This window comes from Nasonia vitripennis, chromosome 4 (genome assembly GCF_009193385.2).
Source record: "Nasonia vitripennis strain AsymCx chromosome 4, Nvit_psr_1.1, whole genome shotgun sequence".
NCBI lineage: Eukaryota > Metazoa > Arthropoda > Insecta > Hymenoptera > Pteromalidae > Nasonia > Nasonia vitripennis.
Genome location: NC_045760.1, coordinates 20,547,943 through 20,562,715, shown reverse-complemented (window position 1 = coordinate 20,562,715; position 14,773 = coordinate 20,547,943). Strand labels below are relative to the sequence as shown.

General features: G+C 34.2%; 3 protein-coding genes across 12 annotated transcripts; 1 reads left to right on the top strand and 2 right to left on the bottom strand.

The window, feature by feature from the left end:
- Positions 1–137: 137 nt before the first annotated feature.
- On the bottom strand, positions 138–9,210 carry LOC100121132 (ras-related protein Rab6). 2 transcript variants are annotated; one of them, XM_008212364.4, is made up of 6 exons: positions 8,580–9,198; positions 8,253–8,311; positions 7,545–7,704; positions 7,111–7,316; positions 6,933–6,999; positions 138–3,986 (listed from the first exon to the last, which is right to left on the bottom strand). In XM_008212364.4, the coding sequence occupies exons 1-6, from the start codon at positions 8,647–8,649 to the stop codon at positions 3,913–3,915; spliced, it is 636 nt and encodes a 211-aa protein (XP_008210586.1). In that variant the 5' UTR covers positions 8,650–9,198; the 3' UTR covers positions 138–3,912. The 2 variants fall into 2 exon arrangements, with proteins under 2 accessions (XP_008210586.1, XP_001604718.2); XM_001604668.6 differs by lacking the exon at positions 138–3,986 and adding an exon at positions 5,088–6,718 and having other exon boundaries at positions 8,580–9,210.
- A 276-nt stretch (positions 9,211–9,486) lies between these two features.
- Positions 9,487–12,737, bottom strand: LOC100121104 (protein FAM8A1). 6 transcript variants are annotated; one of them, XM_008212367.4, is made up of 7 exons: positions 11,944–11,972; positions 11,734–11,808; positions 10,968–11,165; positions 10,744–10,893; positions 10,538–10,658; positions 10,337–10,466; positions 9,487–10,255 (listed from the first exon to the last, which is right to left on the bottom strand). In XM_008212367.4, exons 3-7 carry the CDS (start codon positions 11,149–11,151, stop codon positions 9,869–9,871), a joined length of 972 nt encoding a protein of 323 aa, XP_008210589.1. In that variant the 5' UTR covers positions 11,152–11,165; positions 11,734–11,808; positions 11,944–11,972; the 3' UTR covers positions 9,487–9,868. The 6 variants fall into 6 exon arrangements, with proteins under 6 accessions (XP_008210589.1, XP_008210590.1, XP_031785022.1 ...); XM_008212368.4 differs by lacking the exons at positions 11,734–11,808; positions 11,944–11,972 and adding an exon at positions 12,519–12,737; XM_031929162.2 differs by lacking the exon at positions 11,944–11,972 and having other exon boundaries at positions 11,738–11,824.
- Positions 12,657–14,768, top strand: LOC100680470 (protein indeterminate-domain 16). 4 transcript variants are annotated; one of them, XM_008212372.4, is made up of 4 exons: positions 12,657–12,875; positions 12,956–13,235; positions 13,315–13,523; positions 13,606–14,768. In XM_008212372.4, the coding sequence occupies exons 2-4, from the start codon at positions 12,960–12,962 to the stop codon at positions 14,576–14,578; spliced, it is 1,458 nt and encodes a 485-aa protein (XP_008210594.1). In that variant the 5' UTR covers positions 12,657–12,875; positions 12,956–12,959; the 3' UTR covers positions 14,579–14,768. The 4 variants fall into 4 exon arrangements, with proteins under 4 accessions (XP_008210594.1, XP_016844059.1, XP_008210595.1 ...); XM_016988570.2 differs by having other exon boundaries at positions 12,739–12,875; positions 12,945–13,235; XM_008212373.3 differs by having other exon boundaries at positions 12,748–12,885.
- Positions 14,769–14,773: the final 5 nt, after the last annotated feature.

Sequence of the window (14,773 nt, the reverse complement as noted above, 5' to 3'; positions counted from 1 at the left end):
AAGGTATAAAAGATCACCCTTCGTCGTCTCATTTTTAATGCGTGTATTTTTTTCATTTTGACTCTACACTACTTCGCATTGATGCACTTTTATATAAATACTCAACGTAAATCGGTTGCCTACTGAAGTTATGGTTCTTTTTTTTATTGTTATATAATACTCTCGCGATCGACGAGGAAATCGCAAAAGCGCAGCACACAATCGGGCAGTATTTCAGACGAAAATTGGCTGTACGATCTTTTTTTAGCTTTCTTTCATATAATTTACGTTTTTCTTTTATTTTCTCTCAACGCATGAGTAAAGCTGACGGAAATTGACTTTCTTCAACATTCATATAAAGGTAAGAAGTGACGAATCGCGTGTAAGGTAAAAGTTGGCGTAACAATTTGTCCCTAAACATTCAAAAACTTGCAGCGTCGTGCGCGTCTTATACAAAGAGTCAAGCACTGCTACGCGTGAAAAAACAGACCGGTACACTGAAAAAAAAACACAGCCATTTTAACTGAACTCGCACCAGTAATCCGTCATTGTACGAAGACTCGCCAAGATTACCGTAGAGTTCAGCAGTTTTAAAGAATCAATTTGGTCGTTTTTGCTGGTGTCCCGCGTAAGCGACCAATTTTACGAGTCGCGACTCGCCAAAACTACCAGTGGCACACCGTTGTTCTTACTGAACAGTCGTCACGGTGGCAGAACGGTTAAAACTACCGGACTTTACAGCAGAAACGACTGTGTTTTTTTTTCAGTGTATATAGTATGCGATGATCAGTACCGTAGGCGTGTTATATAATACAACGTCAATCGCAAAATGCTAAAAAGAGAGAACGTTAAATCTATGCCAGCCACAAATGCGAGCGTGAATAACGTAAAGCAGCTCGTAAAAACGTAAAAAATAACCCCCAAGTGTGTGTAGATTATTTTTTAACGTTCTGCCTTCATCCCGTGTACCTATATATTATATCCGCAGATGCATATCGCTCTTACGCACAGTAAGATTTATTAACGATGACAATATTTTCGAGTACGCGTCAACTACGCAGCTACGAGTAAGTTACGATAGTCGGAAGTTATAAATCGTTTATATCTATGTATATAAAAACGAGAGAGAGTGTGTGTGTATATATATATGTGCGCGTGTTTGTGTCATAGAACTGGTGCACGAGCGGAAGCTTCGGTCGCACTGTATACAAAAGCCATCGGTAAGACATAAAAACGACTGTGTATGAGACATGTATATTATATGTATAATGTATCCAGACTGTTATTTTGTTTTTTTTTCTCGCGCGCGTGTGTGTGTGTATAGTCCAACAGAAAAAGGAAAATTTAATTCGCTACGTTTTTTTTATGATTTTGTTTCTCTATAATCTGCTCGAACGACAAATGCAACGTCGACTGTCTACTTTTGTGCTTTCACCGTGGCGACTATACTTGCCCGTAATTTTTCAAAGGCTGCTTTAGTATCAATAGCACAAAGAAAAATTCCAGAAAGTCTTCAGCCTGCACTCGTTGTTAGCACGCACACTTATTATATGCTCGTACAAAATTGAAATGGTGTACTGTATACTTAGGAATGCTATGTAACCATCATTTGCTCATCTTTGTATAGTCTTCAAGCTCTCGAGCGGTGCAATTACTGTTTTCTGGAGGAAAAGAACGCTTGCGAAGTACACCTAATACATATTTATTCAAATATCGGCTTCGCGCTCGCGAACAGTCGGTTTTAGGCACACGTCAAGTCGTAAACACAACATCAAAAGTTCATTACTTTTATTTATGTATTTTTTTTTTTACTTTTTTGTATCTTTTTTGTCTATACAGGTATAGCTGTGTGTACATAATCATAGATGGGCTATTCAATCCAACCGAGCACTTTTTTCGCCTACTTATAGTGTGCGACAAAACTTTAACAATAATTTCCAAAAATTACGGCGACACTATGTAATCGTCGTCTTGTGACCTACAATAACTTTCTTCGTAAATTAAGCTAATCGCATCGCGACGTTGATCCAAATCCGATACGAAAGAGAGAAATAGAGAGAGAGAGAGAGAGAGAGAGAGAGAGAGAGAGAGAGAGTCGGATTTCACAGTAGTATAGCTACACACACTGCACTCGTTCATATACTGCTATATAATATTGCACGCAAATGCCATTACTGCGCATACGACAACATGCAAACATATGCATAGCTATATCGCAGAGGTAGCTCGCCCGCACGTGTATTCATAATTAACGCATGACTGGATCGAGCCAGAAGAAAAAAGACGAGGGCGCGGGTAATCAGCAATGTTTCTTTCATGCAGCGCTGACTTCATGCACACACGTGTGCAACCACGTATATGTCTTTAACCGTGTGGGCATGAATTTATTATCACTCGAGCATTTCTCATCGTCTTTGTCGGGAAGTTTTTCATCCCTGTGTTTGAGGAAGTCTTGACAGATCAAAGACAAACGCGCGATGAGAGCATTAACATCAGTGGCCAGACTGCCTCACTAGTTCGCGACAAATATATGGTAGCAGAGCTACATCGATTATCATTTATCCCAGTGTGAGCTGCGTTGCATATCGATCGCAGAGGCGCTCAAGTATAAGTTATACAGATGGCATTGTGTCCATGCTCAGCGCAGTTTGAATTTGAAACATTGATTTGTATAAAATTCGCGAGTTGAAGGGACATTATTTATAAATATTAAAAAGAATAAGCTACTGAAAGTAATCGATGTTACAAATTATAAAAAAAATTTACTTTACACACAAAAAATTTACTTACAACAACACGGCTATACTCGCAAGTCGATAACATTCTGTTGCCTCGCATTATATACACTGTCATTGATTCGTGCGCGTGACAATAAAAATGTCATTAGAAAAAAGCATTTTTCTCGCTGCCCGTCGTTGCATTAGCTTTAGATCAACTGTAATTGAAACGTCGAAACAATTAAGTGATTTCAATAGAAAATTTAATATATAAATAAATTTTATGGATAATAGGAGGATCAAACAGCATGAAATTGAAGAGGGAGAGTAAAAGCAATAATCGTCAAATGAGAATAGAGAATCACATCACGTCATAAATAAACGTAACATTCGAATCAAATTGATCATAATTTTTTTTTTTTGTCTAAGTGCAACATTCACTATTCAGTCATACAGTTTACTACGGTAACAAAGTTTATGCGTACAAATATAACTGCATATAAATCACATATAATAACTTATCACAATGACCTTGACATCGAAAATGCCATCGACTTTCGATATTTTACACAAAATTGAAGTATACGATACCGAAAAAGTCTGCGCCGACGTTTTTTGCATGCACGCCTGGATATGCGAGCTACAAATGTTAAGTATTTCAAACAGGAATGAAAATGTAACTCACGAGCATTTTTTTCTTATTGGATTGGTCGTAAAGGATGAATATATTATATGATTATGAAACGAACTAATAGAATCGATCGCACTACAAATATGTATATAGAAAATGATTATTAATAAGCTAATATATCATAATAAGTAATAAACGTTTAATAAAGTTTTTCTGCTGCTAAAAAAAGTCTTTTCAGCGATTTCAATCGCCGATTATCTATATAATAATTCCTCAAATGGTTTCAAAATGACGCGTCCAAAACATATTACCAAAAATAATTTATAGAATGCTTGAATAAATATGAGACTTCAAATTACGTCATAAACCTTCTTTCAAAAAACTTCTGAATCTCTCTCTCCCCTCCCCCCTCTCTCCTTCTCATCACAAAAAGAATATTACATGTGTGGTTGTGTGATAGGCATACATGCGATTCGTGAGACGGTGATACACACGTTGCAATTTTGCTTTCTTTCTTATCATACGCTGCTCTTGTTCGACGTCGTCGTAGTCATCGAAGTCGATTCGTGACGCGACAGCACCACCCTAGCAGAGGCATCCGCCCTCTCCCTCGGACTCGCCTCCGTTTTGGATCGGCGATTGATTCTGCAGGTCGACAGCTAGTTTTTTTATCGTAGAGTTAAGGGATAATTGCTTTGTTATATGATAATCGGCGCAGGTTAATTCTGCGCTTTCTTTTTTAGACTAATGTGTGCGAATGGTAAAACCTTTGTGCATTTGCAAGCATAACTATTGTTTAAATTACACATAAATTATAGTTATACTTTTGCTGCAGTGAACATTTTTTATATAGGGTGAAAATTAAAAATTTTGTATGATAAATTACATGTATGATTTCTTTTATAAATTTTTGCAATAAGTACATTTTTAATTGTGTTTAATCAGATATCATACATTATTCTAACTTACATGAGCATAGAATTAACGTTAGGTTCTTGTATAATCTCATTGAATCACCTTTTGATGCATATATTGTACAGTATGTATATAATAAATTGCATGTTTATATAATATTTCCCAAAAGCAGGAAACATGTGGACTAAACTGCAAAAATTAATTACTATAGTAGATGGATAACTTAGTTTAGCAAATCATGATTTCATTGTTTCTGAATGAAAAATAAACTTTATAATGTAGAATCTGGACAATAATATAGAAGTTTTATAGCACTGGGTGGCATAAATCCGCATCTATGTCACGCCTATCCGTGGCATAAATAGTCCATTTTTGCACCGTGCAGTTAGCGCCCGAGCGTAGCGAGGGCGATCAGCACGGTGCAATAATGGACTATTTATGCCACGGATAAGCGTGACAGCGGATTTATGCTAGTCAGTGCTATAAAATAGCATACGATAGTCGTGGCATATATAGTCCGATACGGCACGGGGTTTAGCTCCCTCGCTACGCTCGGATGCTAATACACGCCGTGCCGTAATGGACTATTTATGCCGCTTGTATCGCAATATACTATTATATAGTGATATCATAACGTTAACTACTGACCAATAGTTTCAAGATTAGACTGAAAAGCAATTTAAACTGTACAGTGACTTTTTTAAATTAAATTTTTCAACATTGTCCAGTAACGAATTGAAATATGCATACAGTAAACTTTATTATAAAAGTATTTCATTGGAACAGCTTATATATTATGTTTATGATTGTTGCTTATGAAAATTTATAAAAATAAAGTTCACTGGTTAAATTGTTATTATTTTATTTTTATTTAAAATGCACGATTATTAAATAATATAACGAAAATGTTTGATAAAATACTAGAACATTCATGCCAAGCGTAATATTTCTATGGTCAAAGATCAAAGCTATATTTTTTTCATACATTTTTTTTCAAAATATAATAGTTGAATATTCATTGCATTTTATTATTATTTTTTGTCAGTTAATTGATCTGCTCTAATAAAGAACTGAAATTCGATTTTACTTACAATTAGTGGACAAATATTCCGTTAAAAGAAAAATAAATATTCAAATATTTTGTTTACGTTATTCGTACTACACAAGGAAAAACTCATATACTAACGAGGAAAAACGTATACAAACATTTGAATAAAAAGATAGGACGGAGTGTACGCGTATTTTTGCGAATATCGATTCACGTAGAAAAAATATCTTTTCGTTTCGAAACTCACACACTCAACTTCGTTGCTCACATAGATTAAGATACATACTTGCAAGTTTTATACAGGTTTACATTACGAGTAATGAACCTATACAAACGAAATAATAAATAATGAATTTTAGGCAATCGAAATCGAATTTGATATTAATACCAATAATTGTTAATAATAATAATTAATTTCGTCTGATGGACTATTTAACTTTGATTGATGTATTAAAAACGAATGGTGCTCATATTGTAATATGATACAAAAATACTATTAACAAATCTATATGAAAAAATCGAGATTTATAGTGAGAGAATCAATTGTGCATCGAAAAAATTTAGTGCAACAAAAAAACATGCCTGCATTATTGAATTTTTAATATATAAATTAAAAGATTACAAGTGATAATACTTATCCATAGATGTAAAAGATAATCATTTTATAAATATACTTAAATAATTCAAGTATAGCTAAAAAAACTTAGTCTTGACCCAATTTCATGATTGTTATATACAAATTATAATATAATTTATCCTCATCCTTATTTTTAAGTTCAGTATAATCATCTAAATAAATTTCACGTTTTAGTACGTTTTTTATAATAAAAAATTAGCTATGTCACGTCCAGAAACTTTGGTTAGTGACATTAATTATTCTAACAAAAATAAACTGTGTAACTTAAAATTCGTATCTGTGACTTGAAAACCCTAAAAGGATATCGAATCACTTAAAAATAATGTAAGTGACGATATCGATGATAAATGCACCTGTTTCTGTTTTATTGCCACAAGTATATCGCATATTCGTGTTTTCAATTATTTTAAAAATTCATTGACATTACTTGCTTGATCAATCAATCATCAGTGAGTGTTGTATGCTTTAAGGAACTTACCAACGACAAAGCGATAATATACACACGATGAGCAAAGATGACGTTCAAGTGATTTTACTTTTAGTGTTAAAAAATTTACCGGTGAATTGATTGATCGATCATCATGTATGAATGAAACGTTTTGGCAATCAGTGCATTCATTTCTTGAATTCGTTTTAAAACACACAGTTGTTTTATAAGTCTGTCAATTGCATTTTTTCGAGTCGAATGTCTCGCGTATCAAAACGCAAACAGCCAGTGTCGATCTAACATGCACAACTGCTTTCCGAGGCATTGAGTTCGATTGGTGTATCCTTCAGTACTACTTCTTGCACTACGATAGATAACAATACATTGAGGTATTACAAAAATCATTAAGGAAAATATAAAGAAATATAAGTGAAGCAAAAATTAAATGGGAAAAATTAAAATGAATGAAAGGCATAAAAAAAAAGAATAAATTAACATAGAGGGGATACGCATAAAATTAGGAAATGATGTCATGCAACATTTCACGTTTCGTATTTCATTAATTGAAAAAAGGATACTGTCTTCTGGTGGCTTATTCTCAGTCGAGTCCATGCCAGGTAAGGCGGCAGCTACTCTTCTAAATAGCTAGAACAAAAAAAATGTACACACATAAATACAATGTTTTAGTTAAGTATAAGTGTCACAAAATACTGATCAAAATCGTCGATCGGAAAGTAGCGTGAAAGTCAAACGTACTTGCTTAACGTTATATCCAGCCTTAGCACTAGTTTCAATAAACATGACATTTAATTCTTTAGCTTTTCGTTCGCCTTCCTCGGTAGAAACTTGACGCTTATCGCTGAGGTCTGTTTTATTACCGACGAGCATGATGATAACGTCGCTACCCCTTTCTGTTCGCACATCGTCGATCCATTTCGATGTTTGGTGGAAAGAATTCGCATCTACAGAAAAAAAAAGTTAATGAATAAGTCATTTTTATTTACTATAGACAAGTCTAGTCATTAATAAAAAGATAAGATTAACTCTAACTATATTTATTTTACGTAATAAACGATTATTAACAGACTATAATAGTGGCAATCCTTTGTTATTTTCCTGCATTAATTTTATTAGTAATAACTATTTGCAACAATTAATAACTAAAATAAATAAGTCCAATAAAGTCTTACTAGTGATGTCATAGACGACAACTGCAACTGTCGAATCTCTAATATAACTGGGAATCAGGGAACGAAAACGTTCTTGTCCTGCTGTATCCCAAAGCTGTAGTCTCACAGTTCTATCTTCCAGATACATGGTCTTGCTTAAGAAATCTATTCCTATCGTGGCCTGCAAAAAGGAAAAAGTATTAGAATAGTAATTTACCAATAATATGACAAATTTTTCATTTTCTTTTTGTTTTTACGAAAAATGTTCTACTAGCCAAGTGCTATTTATACAGATGTAGCTTATTATTATCTGCATTAATTTTTAATTATTTATCATTCCAAGAGATAAAGGTGGAAAGACTTTACTATCAAGTGTGGAAGCATCAAATGCGTTCCACATTGTGTCTGCAGTTTCTTTAAAGCTTTGATGTAAAGAAAATTAAAAATATTTCACTGATTGTGCAAAAAACAAGGAATTCTTTGTCAATCAAACCAATAAAATTTAATGAACCAGTTGGAATAAAAACAGTCGAGTCAGCTGCTGAACTGAAGTTCAATGCACCCTCAACACTCGAGCGCAATCCAGCATCTATTCGACAACAGGCAATCCCATTTCTGGAAATCCAGCGTGCCACATCCAAAATTGACAGAAAAAAATCGACCCACACGTAAAAGTAGAGTCCACCCCCTAAAAGTTAGTTCGAGAAACAAAAAAGGCTGAAAACTTGCCTGGTAAGTGTTGTCGAAGCTGTCGTACATGAATCGCGTAATGAGCGAAGTTTTCCCTACTGCAACAGTAAAAAGGTCCGTGGCATTATTATACTTGACTGCGCGGATGAGGAAAAGCTCGACCAGCTAGCAGCAGTTGGCTCGCTTTCCCTCTCTCTCTCTCTCTCTCTCTCTCTCTCTCTCTCTCTCTCTCTCTCTCTCTCTCTCATTTCTCTCCTCGGCAAAAATATCGATTTATAACCTAAGTGGCAATTTCTTCGGGGCGACTGAGATTTAGCGTACGTCGCCGCCTCGAGAAAAAGCAACGGCTCACAACCGCCAACTCACCGCTTTGCTCGCCTAGGAAGACGAGCTTGAACTTCCTGAGCGGATTGCCGAAATCCCCCGAGGATGACATGGTGCGTCTGCGGCGTCTGGAACACCTCTCCGACTTGACTCCGTACCCCGTCTGTCTTTCTCTATCACACACCACACACACTCTGCTGGCCGCTCGCGCTCGCACTATCTATAGTATCTCCTTTCTCTTCGCTGGCGAAAGTGCAAACCTCTAGGTGTACAAGACGTTGCGTGTATATATGTATATATGTATATACAGTACACGTCGACGCGCTTTTTCCGAAAGGGGGTTGCTCCGCTTTTCTCTCCCCCGGTGAACGAGGGAATTATCGGCTCTCGTATCCTATGTGTCAGGCAGCTACGGGGGCCACTCCTTCGGATAGGACAGCACAGCGCGCACGCGAATTATGACACGATCCTCACGGTCTGTCTGGTGACTGGTCTGCCTATGCCGCGACCCGGGCGCCAGCGCACACCATCGATGCTTTTTCTATAGCGACTATTCACTATAGCTATATAGTGTGTAGTATGTACCGTATGCCCGTATATAAAACACACTATATAGCGCTGACTGTACGGTACGGTACGCTCTATATCTCTCTCGCGACTACGTTATCGCGCATATATGGCCTCTTCGTCGAATCTCGAATGCGAGAGATTCCGCGAGTATTCGATGCGCGCGCGACTCGGGAGCGCCACGTTTGACCGGGATGTGACGTCAGATTTCAAACGAGAGCGTATGATATTTCACTATAGTATTCCATAATTGTCTTCTCTCGGCGCGGCTGCGGGGGCGGCCTTCGGAAATTTCCTTTTCTTTTCTCTTGTATACCTGCGCGCGTCTGTGTTTACTTTACTTGTATTATAAGAAAAACAGAAATAAATATACGCACACACAGACTTTTATTTATTTCTTTTAATAGAAAAAATAACTGTAATTTGATTTCATAAAACATTTTGATGTGTGAAAAACAAAATTGTTCCTCCGACTACATTTCCACTTTCTCATGATAATGAGTTTACCTTACATTCTAAATACCCTAATTATGAATATAATAGCTTACGAAAAGTACAGTAGTGGATAGACTGAAAGAGAAGTGATCCTTAGATATGGAGCAAAATTATAATAGTAGTAATAGTAGGTATTTATAAATTTATCTAGTCTCACAGTTCTATATGAACATAATGTTGATCACCATATTCATTCGTTCACAGACATTATCTCTTATATTACAGATTTATATACACTGAGCACCAAACCTTTGGCAAAATGACTTTTACTATTGGGGGATTCTTTCGTTATTGATATTGTTGTTATTGAAATTGTTATTGTTATTGTTGTTATTCATATTATTATTTCCATTCCTATGTGCATCCTCAACAACAATAGAATTACAAACTAAGTCATAACCAGTTCGATTAAATCTAAAAAAAAATAGAGCAAAACAAATGGGAAAAAGAAAAGCTAGGATCAGATTTTTGAGCACTGATCTTCCCAGAGCTGGCAACAAGCCAAGATCAGTTCCAGGAACAACTAAGACTAATTCCTCATCTGGTCGACCAACTGGTGTGACATTGCGGCATTGAACAACTTTTAGACGCATCAAAGATTTTCCAGGTGTTGCTCCTCCTATACGGCCGTTTCTTCCATGTTGTAACCAATTGGCCTACAAAATCAATAATCAATTCATCAATAGAACGAGATTAGGTCAAGCAACGAATTTTTTAATGAAAAATATAATTATCACCTCAAATATACAAACGAATATTCTATGAATCAGTTCCAGAATTAACAGTCCAGATGTCAATTCTAAAGCCATTTTATAGTCTATCCTTAGATTACTCTGAATCATATCCAAAGAGTAACGTTCGATGTCTCTACAGAAATTGAAAAAATTGTAGATACAATGCTACAATAACATTTTTACTAGCTAAATATTTCAACTTACATAAAGTCAAATACATCCACAGCAATAAACGTTATGGATAACTTCAGTACAACTAACAACATGGAATCTATAAATTCTGCTACAAATCTTTTCCAGAGTGGTGGAATCCGATAAGTGATACCTGAAATTTCATTATTTTATAAATAATAAATCGCCAATAAATAAGTAATCAGAATCAATCCAGTCAATATTCATAATGCTTTTACCAGTAGCACCAGGTACTTGAAATTGATTAATAGTAGGTACATTAATTCTCCTTTGGTGTAGCTCTTCATCATTTCTTTGCTCATTACTACTACTAATATTTGCATTTACTAAACCTGCACCAATACTAGAAGTTCCAATTGGAGTAGCACCTAAATAACAGATTAAATGGCTAGTACAACTGAAGCATACTCAATTTTTGAGCCACTTAAAACAAAAGACTTACCATGGACTATTTGACTAGATGCGAGAAGATATGGAACAGTGGCAACAAAACTGTGCCACGCATATGCCTCTAAGAGCCAACTTTCTAATTTACTAAAATATTCAGTTCGTTGTGCGCTTGTGGAAATGTATCCACTACCACCTACTTCTTCTTCCTTATCCTCTTGGTTCTTACTCTCAGCCATTTTGCTAGTTACAACTGAAAAATAAAATTATCCACTCTGAATTATGAATCTTTGAAAATATGTAAAAAAAGTAATGTAATATACAGTTTTGTAAAAAACTGATGACTACATGCATGATTATGCATACATAATGAATGAAAAATTTGAGTACAATTATTTATTTTCAAGTGTAAACATTATAAAATAATCACCGATTTATACTTTGCATTACACTTTGCAGAAATAAAATTTTAATACTAAAAAACGAAGCATCAACTTCAGATTAACCTTAAAATTAGGAATTTTTGAGAGTATATCTTATCTACATCATAAAATAAAGTCTCTTCCCTAGTTCTCTATACTGAACAAAACACAAGAAATTTGATGTCAAAATAAGTAATAATATCTATAATTACGTTGTAATTACATTGAGCCACAGACGCCCGATCAGAAATTACAGTACAACATAATACGCATGAAGTGCAGTTTCAGATTGAAATTTTCATGATACAATATGAAAAACTGATGAAGTGATTGATGCACACGTCAGCTGGACACAGAATAAACATTACGAATGGAAGCGATCTAGGAGTATTGACACACCTACAGTCCTAATCAACGATTGTGGTATATGTGCCTATGTAGCCATAGCCCGTTCGTGTATAGCCTAAATAGTATCTTGAAGTGCACACATAGACATAAGATTATGTCTATGAGTGCACATACGTGGACATATATATATATATATATATATATATATATATATATATATATATATATATATATATATTGGTATATGCTATCCACTATTACGATTTACGATACTATGCGCAAAATACAAGTTTATATACCTATATTTAACACTATCCAAAAGATGACAGGGAAATTCCCTAGTCTGCAGAATAGCTTTGTTCTATCTGCATTTTGTCAAATTTTCTATTATTTTAAACTTTAAAATCTTATGAATCGATATTTATATTTTCAATTAAAATTCATGAACGTGTAAGTTCTAAAATTTTGCTAATTTAAAAAAATCGCAAAGTGAAACGTATTAACATTCTAGGGAATTTTATGTATTTTCCTGCATTAAATGTATAGTTTTCACATATCCCCATCCCCTACCATATATATATATATATATATCACTATATATATATATATATATATAGTGATTTCAGTATTTCTTTTATCGGCTGTAACGTTATTTTAAAGATACTGACTATTTTTAACAATCAATTAAGAGAGCTAAAACAAACTTTTTAAAGTAATAGGTATTGTTTATAAAAAAAAACAAGTGAAAATCACACCTTACATACTAATATGTGATTTTATTTATTATAAACAAACCATCAGTCAGTCCTAACCTCAGATAAACATCATTAGTATACCTGATAATATAGTGATGATGTATCCGTCAATCCATTAAAACGTATTTTCCATGTTTGGCGTATAAGGCAAAAAGTGGTCAGCTCGATTAATTGTATTTATAATACCCAGTACTTATCGCTTTTTTAAATAAATTTTAGACGGCGTCCGGCACGTGCTTAGAACGATTGTCCACTAATTATAGAGAAGCGACTTCGACCTTGAGAAGACTATTAAGAGCATTAATGACGTGGTGATTTGCAATAGGAGTGAAGTTATTTAAACTGATACATAACAACACTGTATTGTATATGTGTTTAATGTAGCTATTCAAAACACTTGTTCCTATTCAAAGTGCTGCCTGCAATCCAATGATTGTTGTAAGTACAGGTAATTTTTAAGAATTGCTTTCTTATAATGAAAATTGCCAAATTGATTAAGAAATTTAGTTTTCTTTTAGCAATATGTCAACAATTAATGATAGAAGTGACGAACCTGTTAAATTTTTGTGTCCTTCTATTGATGAGTTGAGCACAATTGTGAATGAAGTAAAATGTGAAGAGTGCAAATTGATATTCCGCAATGAACCTCAGTTTCGTATGCATGACTTTAAAGTTCACAAACGAAAAAACCTTGGTAAAACTTGCAAGAAAAACTTTCTTTATCACTGCCCCATAAAGGATTGCATTTATGCACCTAATAAAAAGAAGCATTTTACTCTGTACAAATATCTTAAACAAGTAAGTATAGCTACTAATGCAAAATTGTATTGTTTGATTACCTATTATTATATAGATACTCAATAAATTATTGTTACAGCATTTTTTAAAAGTTCATGCTGAAAAGAAATTTACCTGTACTCGCTGCACTAAAAGCTTTTCAACGAATGCTGCAAGAGAAGCTCATGTTAGAATATGTGGTACAAACTTTACTTGCGAATGCCTGAAAATTTTTAACAGTTATGAAGCTCTTCTCACACATGCCAAAAGAAATTCTCATAAAATAGATCAGAAATACAGATCAAATAAGTATGTAAAAAGCTATATTTTAAAATATGTTATAAAAAATCTAGTAATTTTTATATAGTAATATTTTTAATTTATTCTACAGAGGTAGTAGTAAGAAAAAGTATAAACAAAACAGTTCAGCTATAATTTGCACAACATTTATTAAAAACGAAGGTATTGAGATAACAAATGCTCAAAAGCCTGTTGTCTACATTTTACCCAAACCTACTAGTGAGGCAGCTGTGCAAACTGAAGAAATTAAGATCAAGAGAAAATCCAATAGCCCAAAGAACAAAATTCTCAAAAATCAAGTTTGTAGGCAAACACAAACAAGTGAAACTGTTAAAGAAAGACAGTCTAAAAAATCTGCAGAGACTCAAACTGCTAAAACAGTTCCTCGAGTTATCAGGGTTCGTCAAGTTGGAAAACGCAAGAAAATTTCCATAGACAAAAATTCCATCATAAGAGAAGATATTAGTTTAGTCGAAACTTTGTCTTCTGAATATCTACTTCCTAATAGTCCCTTAGCACTTAGACATGATATAATTTTACAAGATTTATGGGAAGAAAGAAGTACATCAGGTACACAAACTAGTCCAGAAAAAACTATATTTGGTGACATTGATGATTATAATATGCAAAGTGTTACGTATCATGGAATATCTAGATCAGATCCAATGTTGACAGAGGAAACTTTTACAGATAGATTTAGCAGTATTGAAACTCAGACAGAAAAAGCGTATTGTAGATCAATTTTTGAGTCCGATCCACTAAGCTCTAATAATGAAACTCAAACCACTGGAAATTTCACAGAAGCAATGGAACCACTTCATATATACAGCAACACTTGCACACAGACATGTGATGAGATTTTATCATCTGACTTAGGATTATCAGATATTCAGACTCAGACTGCTTGGAGTCATTTAGATGAATCAACTGTGTCGACAGAAACTCAAACCAAAGCTCTAAAATGTATATCAGGTTGTAATGATTCGAATTCATGGTTCGCAACTCAAACAAATCACATGGAAACACAAACAGATTTACTTCACATTTTTGAAGATTTGGCGTAGATTAAAGTAAAATCGCAAGAAACCAAATATTTAGTTTTAAAGTATTAAAGTTAAAAATTGTAAAAAAAAGTGTGCATCTAAAGCTAGAATAATTTAGTATACATTTTTGCATTGTTGTGTCTGTCAAACTGTGATAACGTCGTCTACATGTATAACTATAATTTATTTAAAATATTTAAAATAAATGTAAGATCA